Genomic DNA, 24114 nt, shown 5'->3' with positions numbered 1-24114 from the left:
TGTGTGCACACAGTGAAACAGAGATTTCGGCCTGCTGTAACGTCACCTTGTCCTGATGATGTTATTGTCTGTGTGCTAGTTTCATTGACTTGACGCAAGCTTTGTTAATGAGGATATTTTGTGCAATAGTAGACTTAAGTTCAGTAAACTAATGACTGTTAACTCCTGTTGATTACGGAGGCTCCCAACAGCACTTAACGGTGCGTTTTAATGCGGACGAAGATATTTGTAAAACGTAGGTCATGTGGACAAATATTTTTAAAAACGTAGAAATATATTAGTATGGCCTTAGACAAATCACAAAAGAATTTTTGTGTGCTAGGAAGCATAAGGATTGGACTTTGGAGCAATGAAAAGGGTTAATCTGTACTCATCAGACCTTTTTCCGTTTCCTTTCAGAGTAAGAAGGGAAGTGCATAAAGCGATGCACCCATCATGCATAGTGTCCACTGTACAAGCCTCTGGAGGCTGTGTTATGATTAACACTTGCTTTAGTAGCTCCGGTCTAGACTCTTCAACGTTATGTGGCAATAAAATGAAGTCAGCTGACGACCTGAAAGTACTGAATGACCAGATTATCACATCTATGGAGTTTTTTTTTCTTTTTCCTGATGGATAGTAGAAGAGTGGTGTCAGGAATCACTTTTTATACATGAACTGGATGACATGTAATCGAAGCTGAAGGCGTTTAATTTTGGCCAGACAATATTACATCAATGTCACATGGATGCAGATAGCGTCCATTAAAAAGCTCAGAAAAAAGAGCATTGGAAATGTTTTTTTTTTTCCGGCTGTGTCCAAACTGGTAGCGATATTAATTAAGGCACTCGACGACTTGCAGCACACAACTGTAGAAAAGAGAGACGGTACTATTTACTCCCTAACCCTGTACAAGTATTTGAGTTAAATTTTTCACAACATGTTCCAGCACAGAAAAGCATCAACACTGATGCTGAGCTGATGTCGTTACAGTTCTTTTTTTTTTTTCTTCACGTCACTGTGTACTTCACGTACAGTTTCTCACATCTCGGTGCAAAAAGAACTAGATCCAAGAATACTAACTAATCGAGGAAATAATAATTGTATTAAAAAAAAAAAAAAACACAGAATGAACTACTTTCTTTTCTTTCAACAAAAAAATAGTTATCTTAAGAACATCCTATTATTTAAAAACTAACCAAATACTAATAAAATAGCATATTCCATAATGAATATTGCAAATATTTTGGAACACAGAAATTAAAAATAAATAGTAAAATTAAATAAATAAATAAAAAGACTGAAAACATTCCCCTTTTCCCCATAGAACTCTTCTGTTCTCCTAGGGGTCAGAAATACAAGGTTAAATCCTATTAAAACCAAAACCCATTAACACGAGAGCCATCAACACAGAAATGGCTGCAGAAAGACGCGCACACACACAAAAAAAAAAATCCATGATTAGGCGCATCGCAGTGTCTGGATTTAAATTCTATTAAAATTCTGTGCTCTGAAGAGAAGAGAATGAGCTACATGTGCACGAGGATTAGTGATGTTTATTCTCTCCAGATGAAGCTTCATTAGAACTCAAATCTCAAACTGGATAAAAAGTAAAATAATATAGTCAGAGAAAGAGAGAGAGAGAGAGAGAGAGAGAGAGAGAGAAAAAAAAAAAAGAACAGCCTGCTTTATGCTTCCATTTATCAACGCCTTAAAAAACTTTAGTGACAAGAACAACAGCAATAATAACAATAATAATAATACTCATATTATTATTATTATTATTATTACTGAGCCCAAGCATTCTGTAACATGGCCAGCCAGAAAAACAGTGGGCACATGCATTTAAATTGGACATACCAATACTATTATGACATCATTTTAGAAAAGGTAGAATTTTATGTCTACACCTCCAAAAAAGCCCAAGATGCTGAAGAAGAAGAAAAAAAAAAAAGATAGAAAAAAATCCCTCCTTAAATGTATTGAGATCACGTAGACCTGGTTTTCTCACGATCGTAAAAATCCCCTAAAAAGCAGTACATCCAAATCCACTGGACGCGTTTTTTAAAACGACCCGAAATAACTGACCTCCTGTTGAGTTGAGCCCATGACATGCAGTGGGAAATTTGTTCGGCTTGATGAGATCTAAATGTGTACCGGGTTTCGTTTGCATGTGTGTGCGCATGACAGAAACTATGACGACCAAATAATAAAAACTAGACCATTCCAGGAGAAATTGCGATAAGTAAGGGCCACAATGGGGGCAACACACACTCTTCCTGAGCAAAACGCTGAAAACAGGTCACTTCTAGCACTAGGTGTGTGAGTGTGTCTGAGTACAGGTGGAGATTGTGTTTCTGACCTTGATGGCGTCGGCTGCTTGTGTGTAGGAAAGAGGTCCATTCAACAGGCTGCCCCCACTTGGTTTACTCTCACTATACGGGGGCGATGGTGAACTGGTAGGAAGAGTTATAGACCCCAGAAGGCTGGAACCGGTGTCCTTACTGTTAAAAAAAAAATATATATATATATATATATATATATATATATATATAAAAAATAAAAGACAGACATGGCATCTTAACTTTAACTAATTAAACTTGTCAAACTAGGAATGTCACTTAAAAATATAGTTGCAAGCAATGAACGGGCCCAAGCACCTTGCGCCCCCCCACCTGGCGGAGCAGAAGGACAAGTGGGTACAATGTGGGGACGAACCAATACCATTATGACATAAGTTTAGAGAAGGGGGGAGGATTTTATGTGTAAAACCCCCAAAAAGCTCCAGATGCTGGGAAAAAAAAGCATTAACTCATGATGTCACTTGATGTGATATGTGATGTCACTTAATATAATGTCACACAAAGCACCGACCTAAAAAAAGACACAGGCATGGTATCTTAGCTTTAACTAATTAAACTCATTAAACTAAGAATGTCAATTAAAAATATAAGTAGCGAGCAGCAATGAACGGGGCCAAGCACCGCCCCCATGGGCGCACCAGAAAGACAGTGGGCACATTAATTCGAAGGAGACATTAAGTTATTTAATTTCTGAATAGGTGGAATTTCACATCAAGCTCCTCCAAACAGCTAAATAAAAGCATCGCTCTATGATGTCACTCAATGCAGGGTCACACAAGAAGTTATTAGCCATAAGTTTAAGGCATCATAGGTCCGGTGGTGATACTAGGAGGGGTAATAACTGACTTTCTGTTGAGTTGAGCCCATGACCTGCAATGTGAAAGTTGTTCAGCTAAGCGAGATCTACATGTGTACCGGGCTTCATATGTATGGTGTGAGGTCCGCTCATTTGTCCTAATGGCAGCTTTTTCCTTCACACACTATGACGACTTGGGGCGGATGTCATAGTGCTTGGGCCCGAACTACTTTGGTCGAACGTTACCATCGAAGAAATTGAAAATCTGTATGTTGCATGATCCTGACATTTCCTTCTAAAATATAGAATTAAAGACTGAAAATGGAGACTCTTGTGTTTGCTATAGCACACAACCTACACCTGGCACTCCACGGGAATAAGGCAGCGCCAGGATTTAACAGTGTGCAACCATTTGTTGAGGAAAAAAAAAAAGTTTACCCAAAAGGTATACAAGGCGTACTTTGTCTGACTTACAAACGAATCCAACTTACAAATGTGCTCCCATGTTGTACCAACAAATGTTGTACCAATCAAAACATTGAGATCCTATAATAATGATTTTATGACATCTGATCAAGTGCTTCAATTGAAAACCTCTTTATGTTAAAGGCTTTGAAATTCCATGTTAAAGACAAAGCACAACACGTAGCGGCTACGTTTTTTTTTTTAATCAAAAGCCAATCGCATCGCTTCTTTTGGTCACGTGATCAGTGTAGCAAAACGGTGAGCTTTGCAAAGCTAACATTTAATCACTTGTTAGACTACATTATTGTTAGAAGATTATACTCACGGCAGACTGATTGTGGTATTTAAGGTTGAGGCTTGGTTGTTTTGTAACTGGCTGGCACTGCTGAGGGTAGAATCAGAAGAACTATCTGCTACTATGGCACTGTAGGCTGGGAAAAGAAAACAGGGATCGGGGTGAAATTAAAGCTTTGTGTAAGCAGCAATAATTAAACAAAAAACATTTTAATGCGTATAATTATGGCATAGGTTTAACTAATAACGTTTAATTTGTGCTTACTTGTGCCACCGTTCTGTTTCTGCCCACTAGGTGGGCGTGGAAGCCCTGTGCCTCCTACGGCGGCTGCACTTCCTGATGTTGCGTTCACGATGTTGCTCCCGATGACGCCCACGCTGCTCGTCTGCACCAGTCCTCCTCCAATAGGGCTGGGCGCCACCAAGGACGACGGCGGCTGGCCTGCAGTTTGAGTAGTCCCCAGACCCAAGACCGCGCTGCTTATTATGCCTGTGGTGCCAGGTGCCGACCCAAGGAGACCTGTTGAGGCACCGTTTCCATTTGTGCCAGCTGATGGAACTCCACCGGAGTTTGTGACGCTGGCGTTGACGGTGCCAGATGCGGCGGCCTGGGCATACGGCGCCGGGGTGGAAACTTGCAGCGGCCCTGGGAGACTGTTCCTGGATGCCGGCATCCCTGAGAGACCAAGGCCGGGAATCTGGCCGACGCTACTGGGCGTTGGTGCACTACTTTTGCCTAAGCCTATAGTGAGAGCGTGGCTCAGGCTGGAAGCCGAGTTAGGAGTGAGTGGAGACTGGGGCTGGTTGCTTGGTGCACTGATACTGGTAGGAGAAGTGGCTAATGTTGGGTTGGGTAAGAGGATACTGGAAGGAGCTGGAGGAACAGAGGAGTTGGACTGGGAATTGATGGCATTTTTGGGTTGGTGCTGCTGTTGGCCGTGCTGCATTTGCTGCTGAATGGCAGAGCTGTAGCTGCACGAGTTTTGCACGTGGCCTGCCATGTTGCTCAGGAGGCTACCGGCGCCGCCACCGGCGCCGCCACCAGACGAGCTGCTGCTGCTTGCCATGGTCGCCACGGACACCACTGACGCAGAGGAGGATCCCGAACATGAAGAGGACGATGAGGATGAAAGGCATGACGGATTGCCATTCTTCACTGGAGACTAAATTGGAACCAAATCACAATAAAAGTAACCAAATCATAATCATGAGGGTCAAATAATTGTCAATGTATCATGTTTAATTGCAAGAATGATTACAATTACCTGACCGAATTCACTGTCTGTGGAACGACCTCGCTTCTTATCATCCTCGGAATTCTTAAAAAAAAAAAAAAAACATTTAAAACTTAATACTCTTTACAGCATTAATAATAATTAAGTCATGACTCTTTAAATGTGAAAAATTGATAATAATCATATTGTGCTGATATCTTACCGTAGTGCAAGTAGCCGGAGATGGCGGGATCGGGGAAGACGACGTGGTGGATGTCGGTGTGGAACTGGAGTGCTGGAAGATTTCATCCTCCGCATGAGCTGGAGGAGATGTGGCAACCAATGGCGTGGCTAATTATTATTATTTTTTTTATATATAGAAATACACACACACACACACAAAAAGCCATTTTAAAGGAACCCTTCACCTTAAGGCTTTGAGAATAAGGCATAAAAAAAAAAAAAAAAAAAAAAAAAGGGGGGGGGGGGGGGAAGAAATCAAGTACTATAGCTTACATATATCCTCCAGGTCAAGGTCATCATAGAGGAACTCATTCTCCTCGAAATCAGGATCTTGAGATGAATCGATGTAGTACTCGACGTCGTCCTTGATCTTACGGATGGAGTCCACCTGTACCGAGTCGTTGTCCAGCATTCGCAAGATGGTCTCCAGCATTCGAATGTGATAGCGGTGTCTCTCGATCAACTTTTTCAGCTCATCTATTCGATCCTGTTTCTGGTAGAAAAAAAACCAGAGTTACCGCAGGATAATAATAAGAAGAAAAAGAAATAGAAGAAAATTTTTTTAAAACCGCTTATTATTATCTTTATGGTCATTTCATCAACCACACAAACAACAATATTTATGCTTCTAAATAAATAAATAAATTTGTTCTCCTTAACCAGAAGAAATGTAAACACAGAAGAAAACACAGGTTACCCCCCCCCCCCCCCTTTTTTTGGGAAATTTATTTTACATGTTCGCTTACGTGGTTTGACGTGAACATTATGTAGAAGATGCAATATGCACTGAAGAGAGGAAAAAAATTAATAAATAATAATAATAATTAAAAAAAAAAAACGAAACCCCTGACCTCTTTGTCTCCTTTCTTTTTCCGTGTCTGGACCGATAGTGATTCCACCTCGCTTTCAAACTGTTCCACCTGCATGTTTAACGTGTATATTGTCGTCTGTAAAAGAGCAGAGCAGAGGTAACAGACGTTTGTAGATTTAGAAGAGTTTGATTTACATTGTTTTCTGGACCAAAATCTCTGCTTAATAACCAAGAGCAAATCATAAAATCCCTGGCACATACCGTGAGCCACTGTCCGACCTCCTCTTTCTCTTTCTGCACGGGGTCTACTTTCTGAGCAAGCCCGAGTCCCTCTTTGGAGTATGCTTTCGTTTTTGTCTCTCGCTCTACGATTTTAAAGCGCTCCATTTGCTGAGGACACACACAAAAAAATGCATTTTAAAAACCATCTCTTCCTGAACAACAACAAAAAAGACATTTTAAAAATGTTTAACAAAATTTACAAAATCCTTGATTACAGACCTGACCTCCATTATACATCTCATTGTATTTAGAAACTGAATGCTGTAAAACAGACTGTCTAATTCTAAAAACATCACATTGTTAAGGTTTTTGTAAGCAAGTGTTTTCCAGCAATCCTCTTGTGGTGAATAACCAAGGTTGTACATATGGGTTTGTACAGTTACAACTTTTATTTTAAAGCTATTAAAATGCCAATCACAAACTTGCTTTGATAATCGTATTTTGACAAAGCCTTTTTCAATGTTCAATTACAATTCTATTTTATTGTTTTTTAATAACAATGCCTTAAATGAATCATTAGTATTATGGGGATTGGTTCCAATATAAATACAGTAAGTCCCCGGCTTACAAACATTCAAATTACGGATTTCCGCAGATACAAACAAACCTGTTCGTAGATGCGAACAAATTGCAGAAGCAGCTAATGTGTATTGTACAAAAAGTCCAGGAGCACAATGATAGAAAATGTCTGTCCTGTAAAGCTGTTCCGGTGGTGAATAATCCAAATGTTCGGAAAAAAATCCCTATTGAGTCCGAAATCACAGTCCGAAACGAAATGCTGCCCATTCAGCACGCAGTTACCATATAACATGTATAGCGTTATCCTCCTCCCAACGTCTTCCCATGTTCCTTTTAAACAAGGTCAGGTGACCCTGCTGAGTCGCCTGGATTTCCCTCACAATTTAAAGGCGCAGTTGTGCGAGAGTATAATGCGGAATCAAAACACCGCTTTACCTTGTATATCCATGTCAAAGGTGTAGAAGACTTACTTTGTCTGACTTACAAAAAAATCCAACTTACAAATGTGCTCCCGGAACAGAACTTGTTCGTAAGTCGGGGACTTACTGTAATCAACAAATGTTGTACCAATCAAAACGTTGAGATCGTATAATAATGATTTTACGACATATCTTATCAAGTGCTCAATTTGAGAACCTCTATTTTAAAGGCTTTTAAATTCCATGTTAAAAAACAAAGCACGACACGTAGCGGCTAAGTTTTTGAATCAAAAGCCAACATGTTCTCACAAGCCAATCGCATCAGTTCTTTTGGTCATGTGATCAGTGTAGAAGAACGGTGAGCTGTACAAAGCTAATATTTAGTCACTTGTTAGACTACATATTTGACTGTGACTTACACACACTCTTATTATCAAATCATTACTGGAGGATGAAAATAATCTTAAAAGTTCAATAACAAATTGAATAATGTACATTTGCATAGGATGTCGATACTCAGAAGGATGATATTGTAATAGTAATTATTAAACAATTTTTTTCTAAGTCACCACATAAATGCTGTCGTCTGTAAATACAACGCTCCTTCGCTGATGCGATCTGAACGATGCACCACTGTATTGCACACGATATTCTCAAGTTAAAGGCTTTAGTTTATAAACTACTTTTTGTAAAAGTGTGCAACCGTTTTGCCCGTCACCATGGTAACATATTAACAGGGCTGTAACTGAATGACAAGATTTACTTACACTATTATGTACTCACATAGTTTTTTCTACAGTACATCATTCATCTGTGATATTACTTCATTTAAAACACAGTTTTACAATAAATAAATCTGTCGTGAATTTTTTTATTAGCCGTTAAAAGTGGATAAATGGATATAGCAGTAGCATAAAACAATTTTCACACTCTCACACACACACAGGCTCACTCACTGTCTCTATGAGTTTGCGGTTGTCCACTAGCTGCCTTTTGTCTTTGATCTCGTTCGAGGCCACCCACGTCTTAATCTGGTCTCGGAGGCGCTGGAAAAGCCAGATGGATCGGCCAAAGAGTGAGAGAAAACGAAGAGGGAAAAAAGAAGAACAAAATTAAGCGACAATGAAACACAGTGATGACTATGAGGAGAAACTGAGAGCACGCTTCTAACGCTCGAGTCCAGCGTGCGGTGACTTGCCCTGTGAGGCCAAGCACAGTTGACCTCACACACTGGAACAGATATATGCATATGTCCTTAGCTTTGGTGGCTTGAATAGTCATAGTAACCAAAATAAATTAGAAATAAACATGTTATTCAGTGAAATATGACACATCCATGACAGAAAAATTATAGCTGACAATACCTCAGAGAGTTGTGTCATTTTAAAACGGGGATCAGAACTGATGCTTCATATTTACAGACTTCAAATTACATATGCAACACATTCTTCAGCTGTTTAATTGAAAACAACATTTTTAATTAAACAGCTGAAGGATGTGTTGCATGCATTTTTTTAAATACACAATCATCGACTACACTTTTGTATCTACTTTACTACTTTTTCCTTATTCTACAGTTTTTTTGTTTTTTTTTAGCAGACAGATCCTTTTTTATAAAAGCAAAAATATTTTTTTACGTACATTATAATGCCCTATCACCCCGGATGCTTTATCCTAAACATGCACTATATAAAGAGAACCAAACAAACCCTCCATGACGTCACCCATAGCTTTTCTTGAAGAGTGGATTTAAAGTTCACACAGTTTCCGTCATCTTGGCGGGACGCGACTTCGTCTGAACCCTGGCTGCCGGGTTGGTTAGAACACGCCTACTTACCTCAGTTACTACAAGCTAGCTACTGTAGCTTAGCTTTAGCTTAGCTAAAATGTTAAGGTGTCTAACGTTAATTTCTATGCTAACTTTACTTTGCGTACAATACAAATCATCCTCTTAACTCACTTAACTCCTGTACAACAATTTCAGTTAGCAGTCATTCAAATTTGGTGCGCCCCCAATTATATATAATTTACCAACATATAACATATTTTCCGGTGGCCATTTTAACATGGGGCTCTATTGGGTCCGACTCACTTTTGGTTTCAGCCCCCAATGGACATTAGAGGAACTGCAAATGTTTTAGTTCTTAGTTATATTTTTCAGAACTGTTGAAGCACCATCCAGTCTTATAATTGAAGTGACCATGTGTGGACTCATGACCTTCATATCAGTCTGGTTGTCTTGGCAAGATTATCTGAGAACAGTCATACATTCTAGTTGATTAAACACTTGTATTGACAGGAACAGGAAGAAGTCGTAGGTCAAATGCATTCTCATCACGTTCTCATCGGTGCACTGATCTTAATGAGGTTCCTGTGTAAGGGGACAAGGTTTTAACTCCAACAGCCATTGGTGCTCTGGAAAACAGTTACCCATGGTGGTGGTAGGATTTAGGTTGTTGGGTATTTCCTATGGGCAACAAACCCAAAGGCAATTTATCAATGAGATTTTGATTGCACACTTTGATGTACACTTTATGACAAAAGGTTTGTGAACACCTCACTGTATTTGCTTGCTGAAGATCCCATTTCAGATGTATTTTTTGCCCCAATCTCTTGGTAAGGCTTTCTATCAGATCGTTGGAGTTATATTTGTGCTCATTCAGCCATAAGAGAACGAGTGAGATCAATCAGTGATCCAGTTCATCCCAACATTCTTCAATGGCCGTTCTCTTTGTAGGACACCAGCTTTCAACTTCCAAACTATGTCTTTACAGAGCTTGCTTTGTGCACAGGGAGCCGGTTTAAGAGTCTGGGAAACCGTAATGCTCCAGGGTATGAAGTTTCAAAACTTTATGCCAACAGTTTGAGGAAAAACAAACATGTCCACAAACATTCAGTGATGAAACCCCTTTCATTCACACCATCAGGCCTCCATTTAGCATGACGATGCACCCAGCCTCACATCCAGCCAGACCTCTACGCACACATATATCCTGGCAAGTCGGAATGACCCAGTTCTTTTTGTATTCTCACCAGACTTGACACCTACGGAGCATCTTTTGAGATGTTCCAGCTCCGATATCTTTGCACAGGTTTGGCTGGGGAAAAAAAGTGGGACAACACTTGACAGACTACAGTCTGATCGACTCAGCGTGTGAAAAAGTGTCGTGCTGCTAGAGGCAAATGGCGATCGCACCAGAAACTCACGTGGGAGTTCTGTTTCACGACCCACCATTCTGTGGCATGTTTCTTCATCCAAGAGAGGTGTATCTGTATCCCTGAAACCAGTTCGAAATCAAGAGACCTGAATAAATTCCATTTTCAGTTTTTGGCATGGTTGAGTTGGTGTTTTTGTTTGGTATACAAAAAAGGGTAACATGGTGGCTTGGTGGTTACTGTCAGGGTTGGTGGGGTTCGGATCTCGGCTGCAGCCTGTGTGTAGTTTTTTGCATGTTCTCTCCATGCTAACATGTGATGTAGGATGACTGGTGTTTCCGAACCCCCTGTAGTGTATGAGTGAGTGTGTGTGCCTGAAAGTTGCCAGAAGATTAGGCTCCTCAGTAAAATAACTTTCCCTACAGCAGTGACCCCTGGTGTGAAGTCTTGGTGTATTGCAGCCAGGCAACTGTTCAGCTCGAATGAATGCAGTGCATAAAAACTTGGAAATATTTGACTAGTTTAAATAAAATTATTAATACCCAGGACGTTTAAATATTCTAAAATCTAAACAATCCTAATAACCTAAAATTTCTTAAAATAAGTTTACAACAATGCAAATATCACTAAAATTGGTCTACTGGTTCTATTGATCATTCGGTCAATTTCTACATAATAGAATGAAATATATTCTCTTTAAATTTTATTAACATTTGACTTGAGTAAGTTTTATAATCATAGATTTGCTATGCTTAATGTAGCCTTATTTTAAGAAAATGGAGATAATTAGAATTATATATTAACTATATTCAAGTGATGCGGTATAAGCCAAAATATACAGTAATGAAACTCGCGCATGTGCGTTTGTCCAAAGCATCCACAGTTGAGTAATATTTCCGCTCATACAGGACCAAGTTTGAAAAAGGTGGCGGAACAATTCCTTCCCATTACTTTGATCTTACACCAACTGATCTCTACTTGTGGGAAAATGTTAAAGAACTATTCCTGCATTACGCGAGCAAATCGTCCCCTTTCGTAGGAGTCTACAGTACCTCAGTTCCAGGATCCGGTTTGAGAATCTGCGTGAATGATGTCACGGTCTACAGCCGCTGCACACACCCTTCCAACACTTACCGTGGTAAATCAACACGCTAATAGTGTGTATGTTGGTTTCTTTCAGGGGAAATGATATCACAGATGACAACAAGGTGATATTGTTCAGTACCGTATATTTTGGCGCATACTGTATATTGCTTGGATATTATTTTATCCATCATATCATTATAGATACAGATATCATTAGTTACTTTTTTTTTTAGGGCATTTACATTCCAAACTCGAATGAAGGGTGTAGTAATTACAGCACATTTATATACATCAAGATGTTCGATGGCCAAAAGTGTGTTATTCCTACATTATTGGAAAAATAAGTTTACAGAGGTAGGAGTGTCAGTAAAGGAAAAGATTACAGCCGCTGCACACACCCTTCCAACACTTACCGTGGTAAATCAACACGCCAATAGTGTGTATGTTAGTTTCTTTCAGGGGAAATGATATCACAGATGACAACAAGGTGATATTGTTCAGTACTGTATATTTTGGCGGATACTGTATATTGCTTGGATATCATTTTATCCATCATATCATTATAGATACAGATATCATTAGTTCCTTTTTTTTTTTAGGGCATTTACATTCCAAACTCGAATAAAGGATGTAGTAATTACAGCACATTTAAATACATCAAGATGTTCGATGGCCTAAAGTGTGTTATTTCTACATTATTAGAAATACGTTTACAGAGCTAGGAGTGTCAGTAAAGGAAAAGATTATTTGAGGAAAATAATAAAATAAAATAAAATAATCAAAGAGATAAAGAAAAACATTACATGGAGTCAAAACAACCATTTAGTACATCTTTCCAAAAAAACAAAACACTTTTTAAAACGAATCCCATGTCTGGAATATCATGAATATCTGGAGAGAGAGAAAATAAAAAATAAAAATGCTACACGGTTTACCTGATTTGGATGTTAATACCCTAGAAAGAAAGCTTTAAGCTTATATAAATTTTTATTTCAAATCCAATATACCATAATACACGGCTACCCATAACTATGTCATTGCCCGAATATTTCTGGACATCACTGTACAGGAGAATTAAACACTTTCTAGTACTTCTTCTAATAAATCTGTGCAGCACTATTATCTGGAAAAGTAAAACATAAAAATGGACAAATAGGGGGGGGGAGCTTATTTTTTAGTGAGAGAGAAAACAAAAGAATGTGAAGAAGGTGGGATTACATGTGTGTAGTGTGTCACCTGTAATTTCTTTATCTCTTTCTTGAGGTCAGCCTCATATTTCTCTTTTTGGTTGGCGTTTGCTGCATTGTGAAGCTGTAGAAAATAAATTTTTATTATTATTTTTTTTTTTAAAGAACAATAACAAGCATGCTAAACAATAACGAATATTTATTTAAAGGCACAACGATATGGAAAAATGGACGGGGTATTCAAGTCAAAGTTTAGAGACTTCTCATGAATGACAGTGTAAAAGCGACTGACTTTTACAGAAGACTTCAAGAAGCACAGGACGGTTTGGACAAGTGTGCTCCGTCATTCTGCACTATCAAAGTCCCACTTTGACTTGAACGCTCCTCGCAGATCCCGTTTAAGAGCTGTTAGGACTGAGAGTTGTCATGTTTAAAAGCCTCTCACCTTTTGCCAGATGTCCTCAAACTGTTCGACTCCTTCTGCAACTTTTTTTAGACATCGATCGATTTCACCTGAAATATTCACCAGTTCAACAAATTTTACACTTTTTAGAAAGAGATTACAAAACATCTGCAAGAAATGGTTTGTAAAAGTTTAAGAATGATCAATCGTGCAAAAATTACTCAGTCAAACCCAAAATTATTGGCACCCTTAGTGAAAATAAACAGACACTCGTGGATAAACATAACGCATACAACGACTGTTAGGAGAAATTGCTTACCATTCAGTTAATAAAAGTGAATCCCTACAAAAGTGCTGTTTGATCTTCGGTGTAGTTCGTTTTGTCTAAATCTTTATGTTGCGAAATTACCGACTCCCCTGGAGAATACTAGAGAATAAAACCAGTGAATTTGAGTCTTTGGAGAAAATGAATCATTCTTGATGATGCTGTTAGTGTCTAGGCACTTTATTGTTCTCTATGACCATTTCCCCATTTCCTGTTTCACTGGGGTATAAATATGATGAAATGCAAAGAGGAAATCCTTTTTGTCATCCGTTACCATGGATAAAAACCTAACTGAAATAAAAAAAAAAAAACAAAAAAAAAAAACAGGTTTGGTGTGTATACTCTCGCGAGACTGTGCCGCCAAATCGCGAGGGGAATCCCGGTGACAGCGGGGTCTGCTGACCTCGTTTAAAGACAGCCTAGGAAAACGTCGGGTGGGGGGTGGAGGACAACGCTACATGGTGTTTACTGCACGCTTGACAGGACGCTACTTCGTCTCAGAGCTGTTTTCCACTGTACTGTATTTAGGGCTGCAACAACTAATCGATAAAATCGATTACTAAAAGCGTTGGCAACGAATTTCATAATCGAAGCGTTGTGTCGCGCGACGCGGAGATGTTTGATTATTAAAAAAAATAAATAAAAAAATAATAATTAAGTTGAGCGCGGTCTCGTGCATTGATGTTAGCAGAGTTGAGCACCTCATAGACAGGGCAAAGCAAAGATTTTTGTTTTTAAAAACGAGCCAAGGTAAAGGAAAGATACGCTGGGTCTTAGTGCACATCTCTTACTGGTATAATCAACATCCATGGACGTGTGTAGTGTTTACTATAACACTGTGACCATTTAAAACATATTTTATTTTATGTTTGTGTGTACAGTGCGCGTGTAAAGCAAAAGCAAGTCTCATTAGAGACATTAAAAATCCATTCTCTCTCTGCTCAAGGCTTAGGCTGCTTTTTGCCTGCTGTGTGTATGTTAGCGCGCGCCATCGGACACCGTCCCTCTCACACACACGGACCCCTCCTACTTTCTCACACACACTCGGCTTTACACAGAAACACTGCTCTTTCGCGATTCTTTTCAAAGGTAAAGTGCTGGTTAATTTGTTTTATTTTCACTTTACAGCAGTGATTTCGTTAAGTGTTTTGGAATACGAGCCCGCTTCCGGAACAAATTATGCTCGTAATCCAAGGTGCCACTGTATATATTGGGCAGATGTAAAGCATACATGTCTATGTTTTTTGTTTTAGTCATTTTTATTTTATTATTATTATTATAACAGCTCAAGGAGCAACATGTTTGTGCATGTTCTCAAGATTTTAGTTCGTTTTTGAATAAAGGGTCGGAAATTAGTGTTTTTCTTAACTTTTTGTTTTTATCTGATTAATCAAAAAATTATCGACAGATTAATCGATTATTAAAATAATTGTTAGTTGCAGCCCTAATATAATTGTAAATATTGGTATTTGATGCACTGCTGTGTCTATCTTTTGTACAATACATGTGAGCTACTTTCACGATTTGTTCACATCCACGAATGTTCGCAGGTCCGCTCGTTTTTTGCGTAAATTCGTAACTTGAATGTTTGTAAGTTTGTAATGCTTGATGTACTGAATGTTTTAACGATAACAGGGAGCAAATACTTTTTACAGGCTGAAAATTATTCATATATGGTGTACAATAAAGGTATGAAATGTATATCTATGATGTGCCAAACATTCAAATACTGTTTGTACTGCTATTTGTTCAACATTAGAAACGTACCTAGCAGTCCTGTGTACTAGCACTTGCACAAAAAAATAAATTCACTTTGCATTATTAATATATCGATTCAAACTATGATTGTGATTGAAACTGTGATACGTAACTACTTAAATGGACCATTTAGGATTCTAATTGCACGTGAACACTTTTAAATTGCAAAACTGTTTTGCATAATAAGTAGGACTGAGACGCCCCCCCAGAGGGAGCATTTTTTTTATGTGATTTATTGAAATAACTATTTTAAAATCTTGCTTATAGGCATGTATGAACATATGTATGAATGTGTGTGTCTAAATATATAATAATTTATTTCCTTAAAAATCTTTATTCCTAGTAAAATTTTGCTAGCATGTGCAGTGGTGGAAACGATTGCGCCTCACCTTGTAGTTTTCGTTTATCAGCCATGACTCGACTAAGATTCTTTCTTCATGCCTTCTTTCGCTGTGAAGAAATAAACAAAACCCGTCAAAATCAAGATCTTAGTTAAAACCTAACAAAGACGTGGCTAATGAAGACAGTTTCTCTCTCATTCTTACTGTTTCTTTTTTAATCTTTGTCCCTGAAAGAATTTGTTTGACTCCGTACTTCTTAAGAGACAATGCGAACCCAAACATATAAACATAAAAACCACCATTTTAATAGATTAAAAAGATTTAAAATAAATAAATAAATAAATAAATAAATAAAGGTTCTTTTGATAAAAATCATCCATATTTGGTCCGGTCATTTGAAGTGTTTTATTAACAGCTTGATTTTTGTCCTTTGATCATAACTGATGATAATTTTTTTACCCAACCCTTGGTAAAAAACAAAAAAAAATTTATTAAATGTTGTGAAATTTACAAACAGCGCTTTTGCTGAATTTACCAGAACTTTGTAAATGCTGATTTTCCTGATTTTGGAATCGTGTGTCTAAAGAGCAAAACATGTTTCCAGAAACAGCTCATTTGCATGTAGTGACGCCCACAAACCTCCATAAAAGGTCGTGTGTACAGAGAGCCGGGAGCAGAAAATGAGCCATCAGGGTAAAGCCTGAAAATCAGCCACTTCTATGCCAAGGAAAAAATAACAGACATAAATAATGGATAATATTAAAAATAATAAACGAGCACTACATCTGCTGTATACACCGTCATTCCTTTGATCAGAATTGAATTATTCATTTTATTTATCTTTATTCACGAGTTTGTGTTGATTAATAGAATATAAATAGCTCCTGTAAGAAAAAACACTGCCTGGCCGAAAAAAACATGTGGACATGTGACCCAACTTATGCAAATGCATGTCATCTTTGAAAAGTTTGTAACTCGAATGTTCATATGTAGGGGACTTGATGTAAGTGAAAATTGTATTGCTACCAAAATGTGGGAATGATGTTGCAAAACATGTACGACTCACAAAATACGCTTCATATTTTTTGCTCAATCGTGTTTTTGTATAGTTGGGTAAAATGAAATGAAATTCAATTTGCCTAGGTTGACTTGAGGGAAAAAAAAAAAAAAAAAAAAAAGATATGGTACGATACTCTCTCTCTCGCACAATCCTGAGGCCGAGTTATATTTATTAAAACATAGTAAGGCAGAAAAAAATTGCTAAAAAGTGTAATGCTCTGGTTTTTAAGGGCTGCGTGTTCTGACAAACAGTGCTATGTTTGTACACCAAAGAGTGTTTAGGTATAATTTTGAGGTTTGTAGGTGTGATATCTAAAATGTGAAATGAATGGAAATTTAAATATTGTGTTAAAGGTCATATGTAGTTGTACTGGCAGGTAATGCGACCCGTTTTGCCGCAAGTCTATTTCACAGCTGTGGGAAACACCGATTTGCATAACATCACCTCTTTAATTTGCTTGACTTCTGCGACTTCGAATTTATCCATCAAGTTAAAACCGGTCAGCTCATGATTTAACTTCTGTGTGTGTGTATTAGAGCAGGTGCAATCCCTGAAGGCTCTTCTATAGGACATCAGTCGATTTGATCTAAATAAGGAGCTTAAGATTGCATTTCCATTTGCAGCGTTTAAATCAAAGCCAAAGGTGTTTTTTCTCCCTCTCTCTCTCCGGGCTGCTCATACAGGAAGGTGAGAAAACTAGGAAAGGCATTTGAACCATAAAGCAATGTGACCCTGAATCTTTAGAACATGCTGTACTTTCCGTGTGACAGATGGGAAATACAGCTAAAACGTGTTGTGATTTGGACTGAGGAGGGGAAAAAAGTAATTTCTAAGCAATGAATAAAAATACTAATCAATACATTTTTTCATTACAATGTATGGAGCAAGTTCATAAGTCAGATTTGTTCGTACGTCAGACAAAGTGAGTCTTATAGGCCTTTGGCGCAAATATATTGTACAAGGTAAAGCATAATAAAAAAAACAATAATAAAAAAAAAACACAAGTTTGGTGTTTTGGTTCTGCATTATACTTTTGCATGACTCCAAATCGCGAGAGGAATCCCAGCAAACACGGAAAGACGTTGGAGGGAGGACAACGCTACATAGTGTTTACCACACGCTTTAACAGATGCAATTTTGTCTCAGAGCTGTTTTCCACTGTATTGGACTGGGAACTATGGTTTTTGTCAAGGATTTTCCGAAATTAGGATTATTCACCATCAGGACATTTTTCATCATCAGACTTTAGACATTTACTTGATACACTGGTTATCTAGTCCACTGCAGTGTCTATTTTTTTTGTATGTTACACGTGAGTTACTTCCGCAATTTGTTTGCATCTACGAATGTTCATAAATCCGCAACCTGTTCGTATCTGCAAAAACTCGTAACTCAAATGTTTGTAAGTCTGAGACTTACTGTAATTTGTCCAGCTGTGGATATATTTTCATCCCAACAAGCAAAACAATCAGTACTTATTTCTTTGCTTTTGTTGTTTGTTTGTGTCTCAGTCCATCATGTATCGATTGTTTTAAAATAATTTTAAATTCATCTATGTTTGCATTGTTGCAGTTTCTCGATAATCCTACAGATGGAGCACTCAAAATTATTAACACATTGGCAGAAAGCACAGCGCCCCATGTGGTAGAAGGAAATTACTTGCTAAGATAAGATGTACTAATGCCGAACTGGGATATGATCCATGGTGAATCTTTTGTTCCTGGTATGTACGTGTCCTAAAACCGTAGGATCAAGCTGGATAAGAACATATTCTTCCTAAATCCTTCATACAAACGTTTAAACGAGAAATTTAGCATTCTTAATCTTAATCTTGTAAATTCAGAATAAAAATCTGACTCCAGTTTATGCTGTGTAGGAGTGTATAAAGGTCAACAGTATTATCTGTGCCGAATCGATTAAAAATGTGATTCTATAAGCATCATGATTTTATAAATATGCTGATATTACATTTTGTTACAATTGTATACCTTTAAAACGTTTAATGTTTAATTTACATTTAGCCCGTTTTTCATTACATTAGTTTTCTCACTTAAAAACCAAGCGCAGCATTTAAACAATACAAACTTTAAACCACCATCCTTGCTACTGGATGTTTGAACAGTGGTACCTCAGCATACTCATGCCACAGCATCACGAACAGAAATTTTACAAGAAATTAGCCTCAGCATGCGAAGCGTTTTTTGGCATATGAGCGAGCTATCCGAGCTGAACCGAACACCTGGAAAGTTGTACATGCGAATGAACGCTCCTGGTCGCATCGGTGAAAAGCCAACCGAAGCAAGGAAACCTTTTTTTTGTGGGTTTCTGTTGCATTTTGTACACAACCTAGTGAAGACGTAGCACCACGGGTTCCAAGGATGTTAGCAAATACGAAAGGAAGAAGAATAGGGAGCAACTTTTAGTTTGGTTTTCAAGGCAGCCGGTGCCAAGAGGAATCATGAATTAAGGTTAAGTGAGGTTTAATGTCTGTGTTTATATTTTACTTGAATTACATTTCTTTACTGACTGCTTTGATTGTTTTTATATGCAAAAATATGATTACAGTGTTTAAAATTGGTAATATTTTTGGGTGGCTTGAACGAATCTGCATCAAGGGTAAATGTGTTTCGCAATATGAAATTTCACCTTTAGAACTCGCCTCGGTAACGGATTGAATTCGTATGCCGAGGTACCAGTATCATTTCCTTACGTATTCTGGAGTCCACCAAAACACAGTATATTATACATATACAGAATATATAGACAGAAAATGTGTGTGAGCCAAAGAAGCTTCTTCTAAAGTTTATGCGACATGGAAGTGACCAATCTTGCGTCGCTTAAAATTTCAAGTTGCTAACTCCAGCCGTTTGAGAGATAATTTTGTATGTACCCAAAAAAATGGCCATTTTTTTTTTTCAGCGTTATACTGTCTCGCTTCGAACAACAATAATAATTTTAAATGCAAATATTTCTTCATGAGCAGTGATACTAAGATACTAAGAAGCATATAGGCTGTAAAAACTGTCGCTTAAAGTTTTTTATTAAAAGCCTAAAAGGCAAACAAATCTGTAGTGTCCGTAACTACGTCAAAATTCACGTTGCAATATCTTAACTGTTTCGCATTTCAGAAGAATAAACGTTTACGTCATTTTCATGTGAAATCTAAATCGGCCGAGTTTCATCTAAATAACAGTTGAGATCGTTGAAAGATTTGAATTTTAAAAAAGTCCCGGACACTACGGACATAAAAAGGAATGAAACAGTATTTAGCAAACGTGTTTCTTTTGATCTGATAAAAATATAAATGGGAAAAAAAAAAAAGAAAAACCCACAAAAATATTTTTAAAAAACGAAGCATGGATCAGATAGATAAGAAGCGCTGAGTTATGAAAAATGGTGGTACATAATTCTATCTAAAAAAAATATATATTATAAAATGTACGTAGGTGAGTCACTTTTAAGCACCAACGCCACGTTTTGGCCGATATCTATCTGGATACACCGTCTTTGAATCGTAGGAGGAAACCTGGACACGGAGAAGACGCAAACTCGACATGAAGGTGAGACTCGAACCTCCAACCATGGGCAATGATTTCCATCAGATTGAATATTTTCCGTGTGTGTGTGTGTGTGTCCAGAGCTGGTGTGATGATGCTGCAGGGTAACACCTCATGATCATCATCTTTGTGGGTTGATCAACCTGCTGGCAACAATTTAACATTAACACACACACACACACACACACAGGACAGGACAGGACACGAGGAAGTTTGGACACTGTCCACTTCAAGTGCACTTGTATGGACACTGGGACTAAACACAATCTGCCATGCAAGTATAACCATTAAATCCACATCTAATAATATTAATACTCATAATAATGATAATGAGTAGAGCTGGCTGTAGCTGGAGTGGACCACGCATGTGCTCGTCCTGATTTCTTTTCTCGGATGTACAAGCGGAAGACACAAGAGTTACAACTTGTTCAAGTGTAAATATTCTTCCCTTTCCCATATTCTCATAACCGTGCAACAGTTTAGAAACGTTTAATAAACTCCCACGTGCTAAATATACGTCCGCATGTGTGTATACTTGTTTATATATGTATAAATATATATGTATGTGTGTGTATGTTTTTAGCCAGCCAAAGGAAAAGCGAGAAAAAAAACACACACACACACACAAACATTCTCACGTCAATTAAGTACCGCTACTCCCGACACACAGCCCGTGTTACCTGCTCTTCCTTAGTTCCACCTCTCCTCTTTCTTTCAGCTCGTCTCCCGGGACCGATATTTTCCAACTTTTTTTGTTCCGGTCTTTATTTTTTATTTCCTATCACTTCTATTCGCCAGACAATCACTCCGCGCATCAAAGATGGCGGCCACCAGGAACACCTCCTCCGTCGAGGCGTTGCTAGCGTCTAACCCCGCCTCCTTCGTTCCTATTGGATACCGCGGGTCGGTGCGCGCCGCTGATTGGACGGGAGCGCACGCTCATCTAGCGGCGGAAGGTTAGGTGGTTGGAGTGCAGAGGTGTACCGGGTAATGGGTAGTCTCACTCAGCGCACGAGCGTTTAACGTCCTACTACTGCAATAATATAATAAATATAATATAATATTGTAATTTGATAAAACATAATGTATTATAATAGATTGTAATTTAATATAATGTATAATATAATATCATACAATTTGTAATTTGATGTAATAAAATGTTATATCTTAATGTATATAAGGCTCACGCACTCACCCATTCATCGCTTTATCCTGTATACAGGGTCATGGAAGGCCTAGAGCCCATCCCAGGAGACTTAGGGTACGAGGCGGGGTACACCCTGGACAGGTTGCCAATCCATAGCCGGGTCCATGCTCATTGACACACTACGGGCAATTTGGGAACGCCAGTTATCCTAATCTGCATGTCTTTGGACTGTGGGTGGAAATTGGAGTACCTGGAGGAAACCCACCAACCACAGGGAGAACATGCAAACTCCATGCACACAGACGCCGAGGCGGTAATTGAACCCGGATCCTGGAGGTGCAAGGTGACAGTGCTAACCACCAAGCCACTATGCCGCCTTACATAACATAACATAACATACCATACCATAACATAACACAACATAACATAACATACAGTAACATAATATAATATGCAAAAGGCTTGAGCCCTCTCTTATTTCTTTATCTTAAAGAAATTGAAACAAATGTTTTCAGGCCTGCAAAGAGCCCAAAGACACAAAAAATTCGACATGAAGGTGTGTTCAAAAAGCAGCATCAGCAGTATACTAATTCAATTCAATTCAATTCAATTTTATTTGTATAGCGCTTTTAACGATTTACATCATCACAAAGCAGCTTTACACAATCAAAAGAATTAAGTTTGTATGAAATGTGAATGTGTATGAATCAAAATTATATGATTGTCCCTGATGAGCAAGCCTAGGACGACGGCGACAGTGGCAAGGAAAAACTCCCTGAGATGGTAATAGGAAAAAACCTTGAGAGGAACCAGACTCAAAAGGGAACCCATCCTCATCTGGGTAAAAACAGATAGCAGAAATGGATGTGCATAATAATATGCGAGACTGGAAGTTCAGTATAAGAGGAGATGTGTAAGATTAAAGTCCAGTTTGTTCCTGGAGGCTCAGGTAGACTGTGAGAAATTCCAGTCCTGAACTATTGAGCGACTGAAGTCACAGGTCCTCAGAGAACAGCTGTCTGCATCAGTCGAGGACAGGACCACCTTCATGGAAAAGTGGAATCTAATCACCGGCCTGATCATCTCTCATCATTTGCAATCGTTTCCCACTGGTTCATGCCTTATTTATTTATTTTTTTATAGTTGAATAATTCACAGGTCTTATGGCTTAACAAATAAAAAACATTCCGCTGAAACCAGTCAAGTGCAGGGACTGGACTGGAAATGAGAGCCATAAAAGTCCATCAAGAACCCTGGAGAACTATTCCTTAAGACTACATTAAAAATAAAGGGGCTCAAGGTTTGAATAGAATAGAATGGAAGTTATTAATAACATTACGAAAACTAACACTGTGTGGAAATGTGACAAAGTTATTCTTTAAATTTTCTTTTCCTTTACATAACACAAGAAATGCATAAGCATTAAACTTATTAGCCAGCACAGTGGCTTCGTGGTTAAGACTGTCCTCTCACATCCAGGATTGGTGTGCCTCAGGTCTGTGTATGTGGTTTTCCTCAAGTTTCCTTGCACAGGTTAAAAACATGTGGTCTAGGCTGATTGATGTTTCCAAATCGCCTGTATGATAATTATGTAATGATACATAATGTATGATTAGGCGTGTAAGAGTTGGTGGTTCTGCCCTGAAAGGAATTGGCACCTAATCCACTATGTACCAAATTTACCGGCACTGCATCCAGTGGCTGAGGTTTTTGACACTGCTTGAGGAATCGAACCTGGGCCTGTTGCATGGCAGGCAAAACACATACCACTGAGCCACCAGTAGTCTGCGGGAAGAAAATCCTCTGGAGTCTCCTTGTTTTGGCCTTCAGGGAGTAGAAGCGTTTTCCTGCCCACAAGTTGCTGGGGTGGCTTTAGGTCTTTTGCTCTCTTCCTGGCCTTGGTCCAGCATCGCTAGCTTTAGATTGAGTGCAGGTCAGGGAGCTCGGTGTGGATGATGCACTCAGCTGATCGCACAGCCTGAAAAAGGCCAGGCAGCATCTCTACCACCATAGCGCCTGTTAGACTTCCGCCCAATGTGCTTACGAACTTCTAGTCCCGCACCATAGAGAGTTTTACTGTTTGGGAACGGCACCATGCATGACAGATGAGCTATACAGAGGGTCGGTGCGATCAGCTAAGAACATCATCTGCACCAAGCTCCCTGACCTGCACTCAATTTACAGCAAGCGGTGCTGGACCAAGACCAGGAAGATGATAAAGGACCTCAGCCATCCCAGCAATCAACTGTTCTCAGAGAGACTGAGGGATACAGAGAGACTGAGGAGGAGTTTTTTCCTGCACCGATTTGGCGATTCAGCCCTTCACCTGAATATCACAAAGAACTAAACTAACAGGATTTGCTTTTGTTTCCCTACACACAATAAACACACACTTCTGCTATACATCAGGGTCACGATCCAGCACATAACTCGCCAAGTTGCACATTTGCACACTGCTTGTATGTTACACATTTCTTGTTTGCACAATGCTCTTTGGAAAAAGGGCACTGGCACTGCTGCTGTCACACCCACACACCATGGTTTTACGATTTTTATACCTTCTAACTCTTTGTACCCTAAATAACAATAAATAAAATTAGAATTTTGATTGACATAGTATTCAAACTTTAACCTTTAGATGAATTGAATGCTTTTATGTAAGTATGTTATTTCTGATGACAAATGTTCCTCTATTGAGGACGAGAAAAA

General features: G+C 38.6%; 1 protein-coding gene across 3 annotated transcripts in view; it reads right to left on the bottom strand.

Moving 5' to 3' along the window:
- The window catches only part of cnot3b (CCR4-NOT transcription complex, subunit 3b), a 31596-nt gene extending 10510 nt beyond the window's left edge, over positions 1 to 21086 (bottom strand). Inside the window, exons 1-13 of one of the 3 annotated variants that reach the window (XM_053490052.1) lie at positions 20939 to 21086; positions 15690 to 15750; positions 13260 to 13327; positions 12864 to 12938; positions 8342 to 8431; positions 6427 to 6555; positions 6206 to 6301; positions 5628 to 5847; positions 5335 to 5462; positions 5163 to 5216; positions 4163 to 5060; positions 3929 to 4034; positions 2342 to 2483 (exon numbers count right to left, since the gene is read on the bottom strand). In XM_053490052.1, the coding sequence (XP_053346027.1) occupies positions 2342 to 2483; positions 3929 to 4034; positions 4163 to 5060; positions 5163 to 5216; positions 5335 to 5462; positions 5628 to 5847; positions 6206 to 6301; positions 6427 to 6555; positions 8342 to 8431; positions 12864 to 12938; positions 13260 to 13327; positions 15690 to 15714 (2031 nt within the window). In that variant the 5' untranslated portion in view covers positions 15715 to 15750; positions 20939 to 21086. The remainder of the gene's footprint in view (positions 1 to 2341; positions 2484 to 3928; positions 4035 to 4162; positions 5061 to 5162; positions 5217 to 5334; positions 5463 to 5627; positions 5848 to 6205; positions 6302 to 6426; positions 6556 to 8341; positions 8432 to 12863; positions 12939 to 13259; positions 13328 to 15689; positions 15751 to 20938) is intronic. The other 2 variants (XM_053490054.1, XM_053490053.1) reach the window with 2 other exon arrangements.
- Positions 21087 to 24114: the final 3028 nt, after the last annotated feature.

Source organism: Clarias gariepinus, chromosome 28 (assembly GCF_024256425.1).
Source record: "Clarias gariepinus isolate MV-2021 ecotype Netherlands chromosome 28, CGAR_prim_01v2, whole genome shotgun sequence".
Taxonomy (NCBI): Eukaryota; Metazoa; Chordata; class Actinopteri; order Siluriformes; family Clariidae; genus Clarias; species Clarias gariepinus.
Note: the sequence above shows the minus strand (reverse complement) of the source record. Positions and strands in the feature narration are given on the sequence as shown.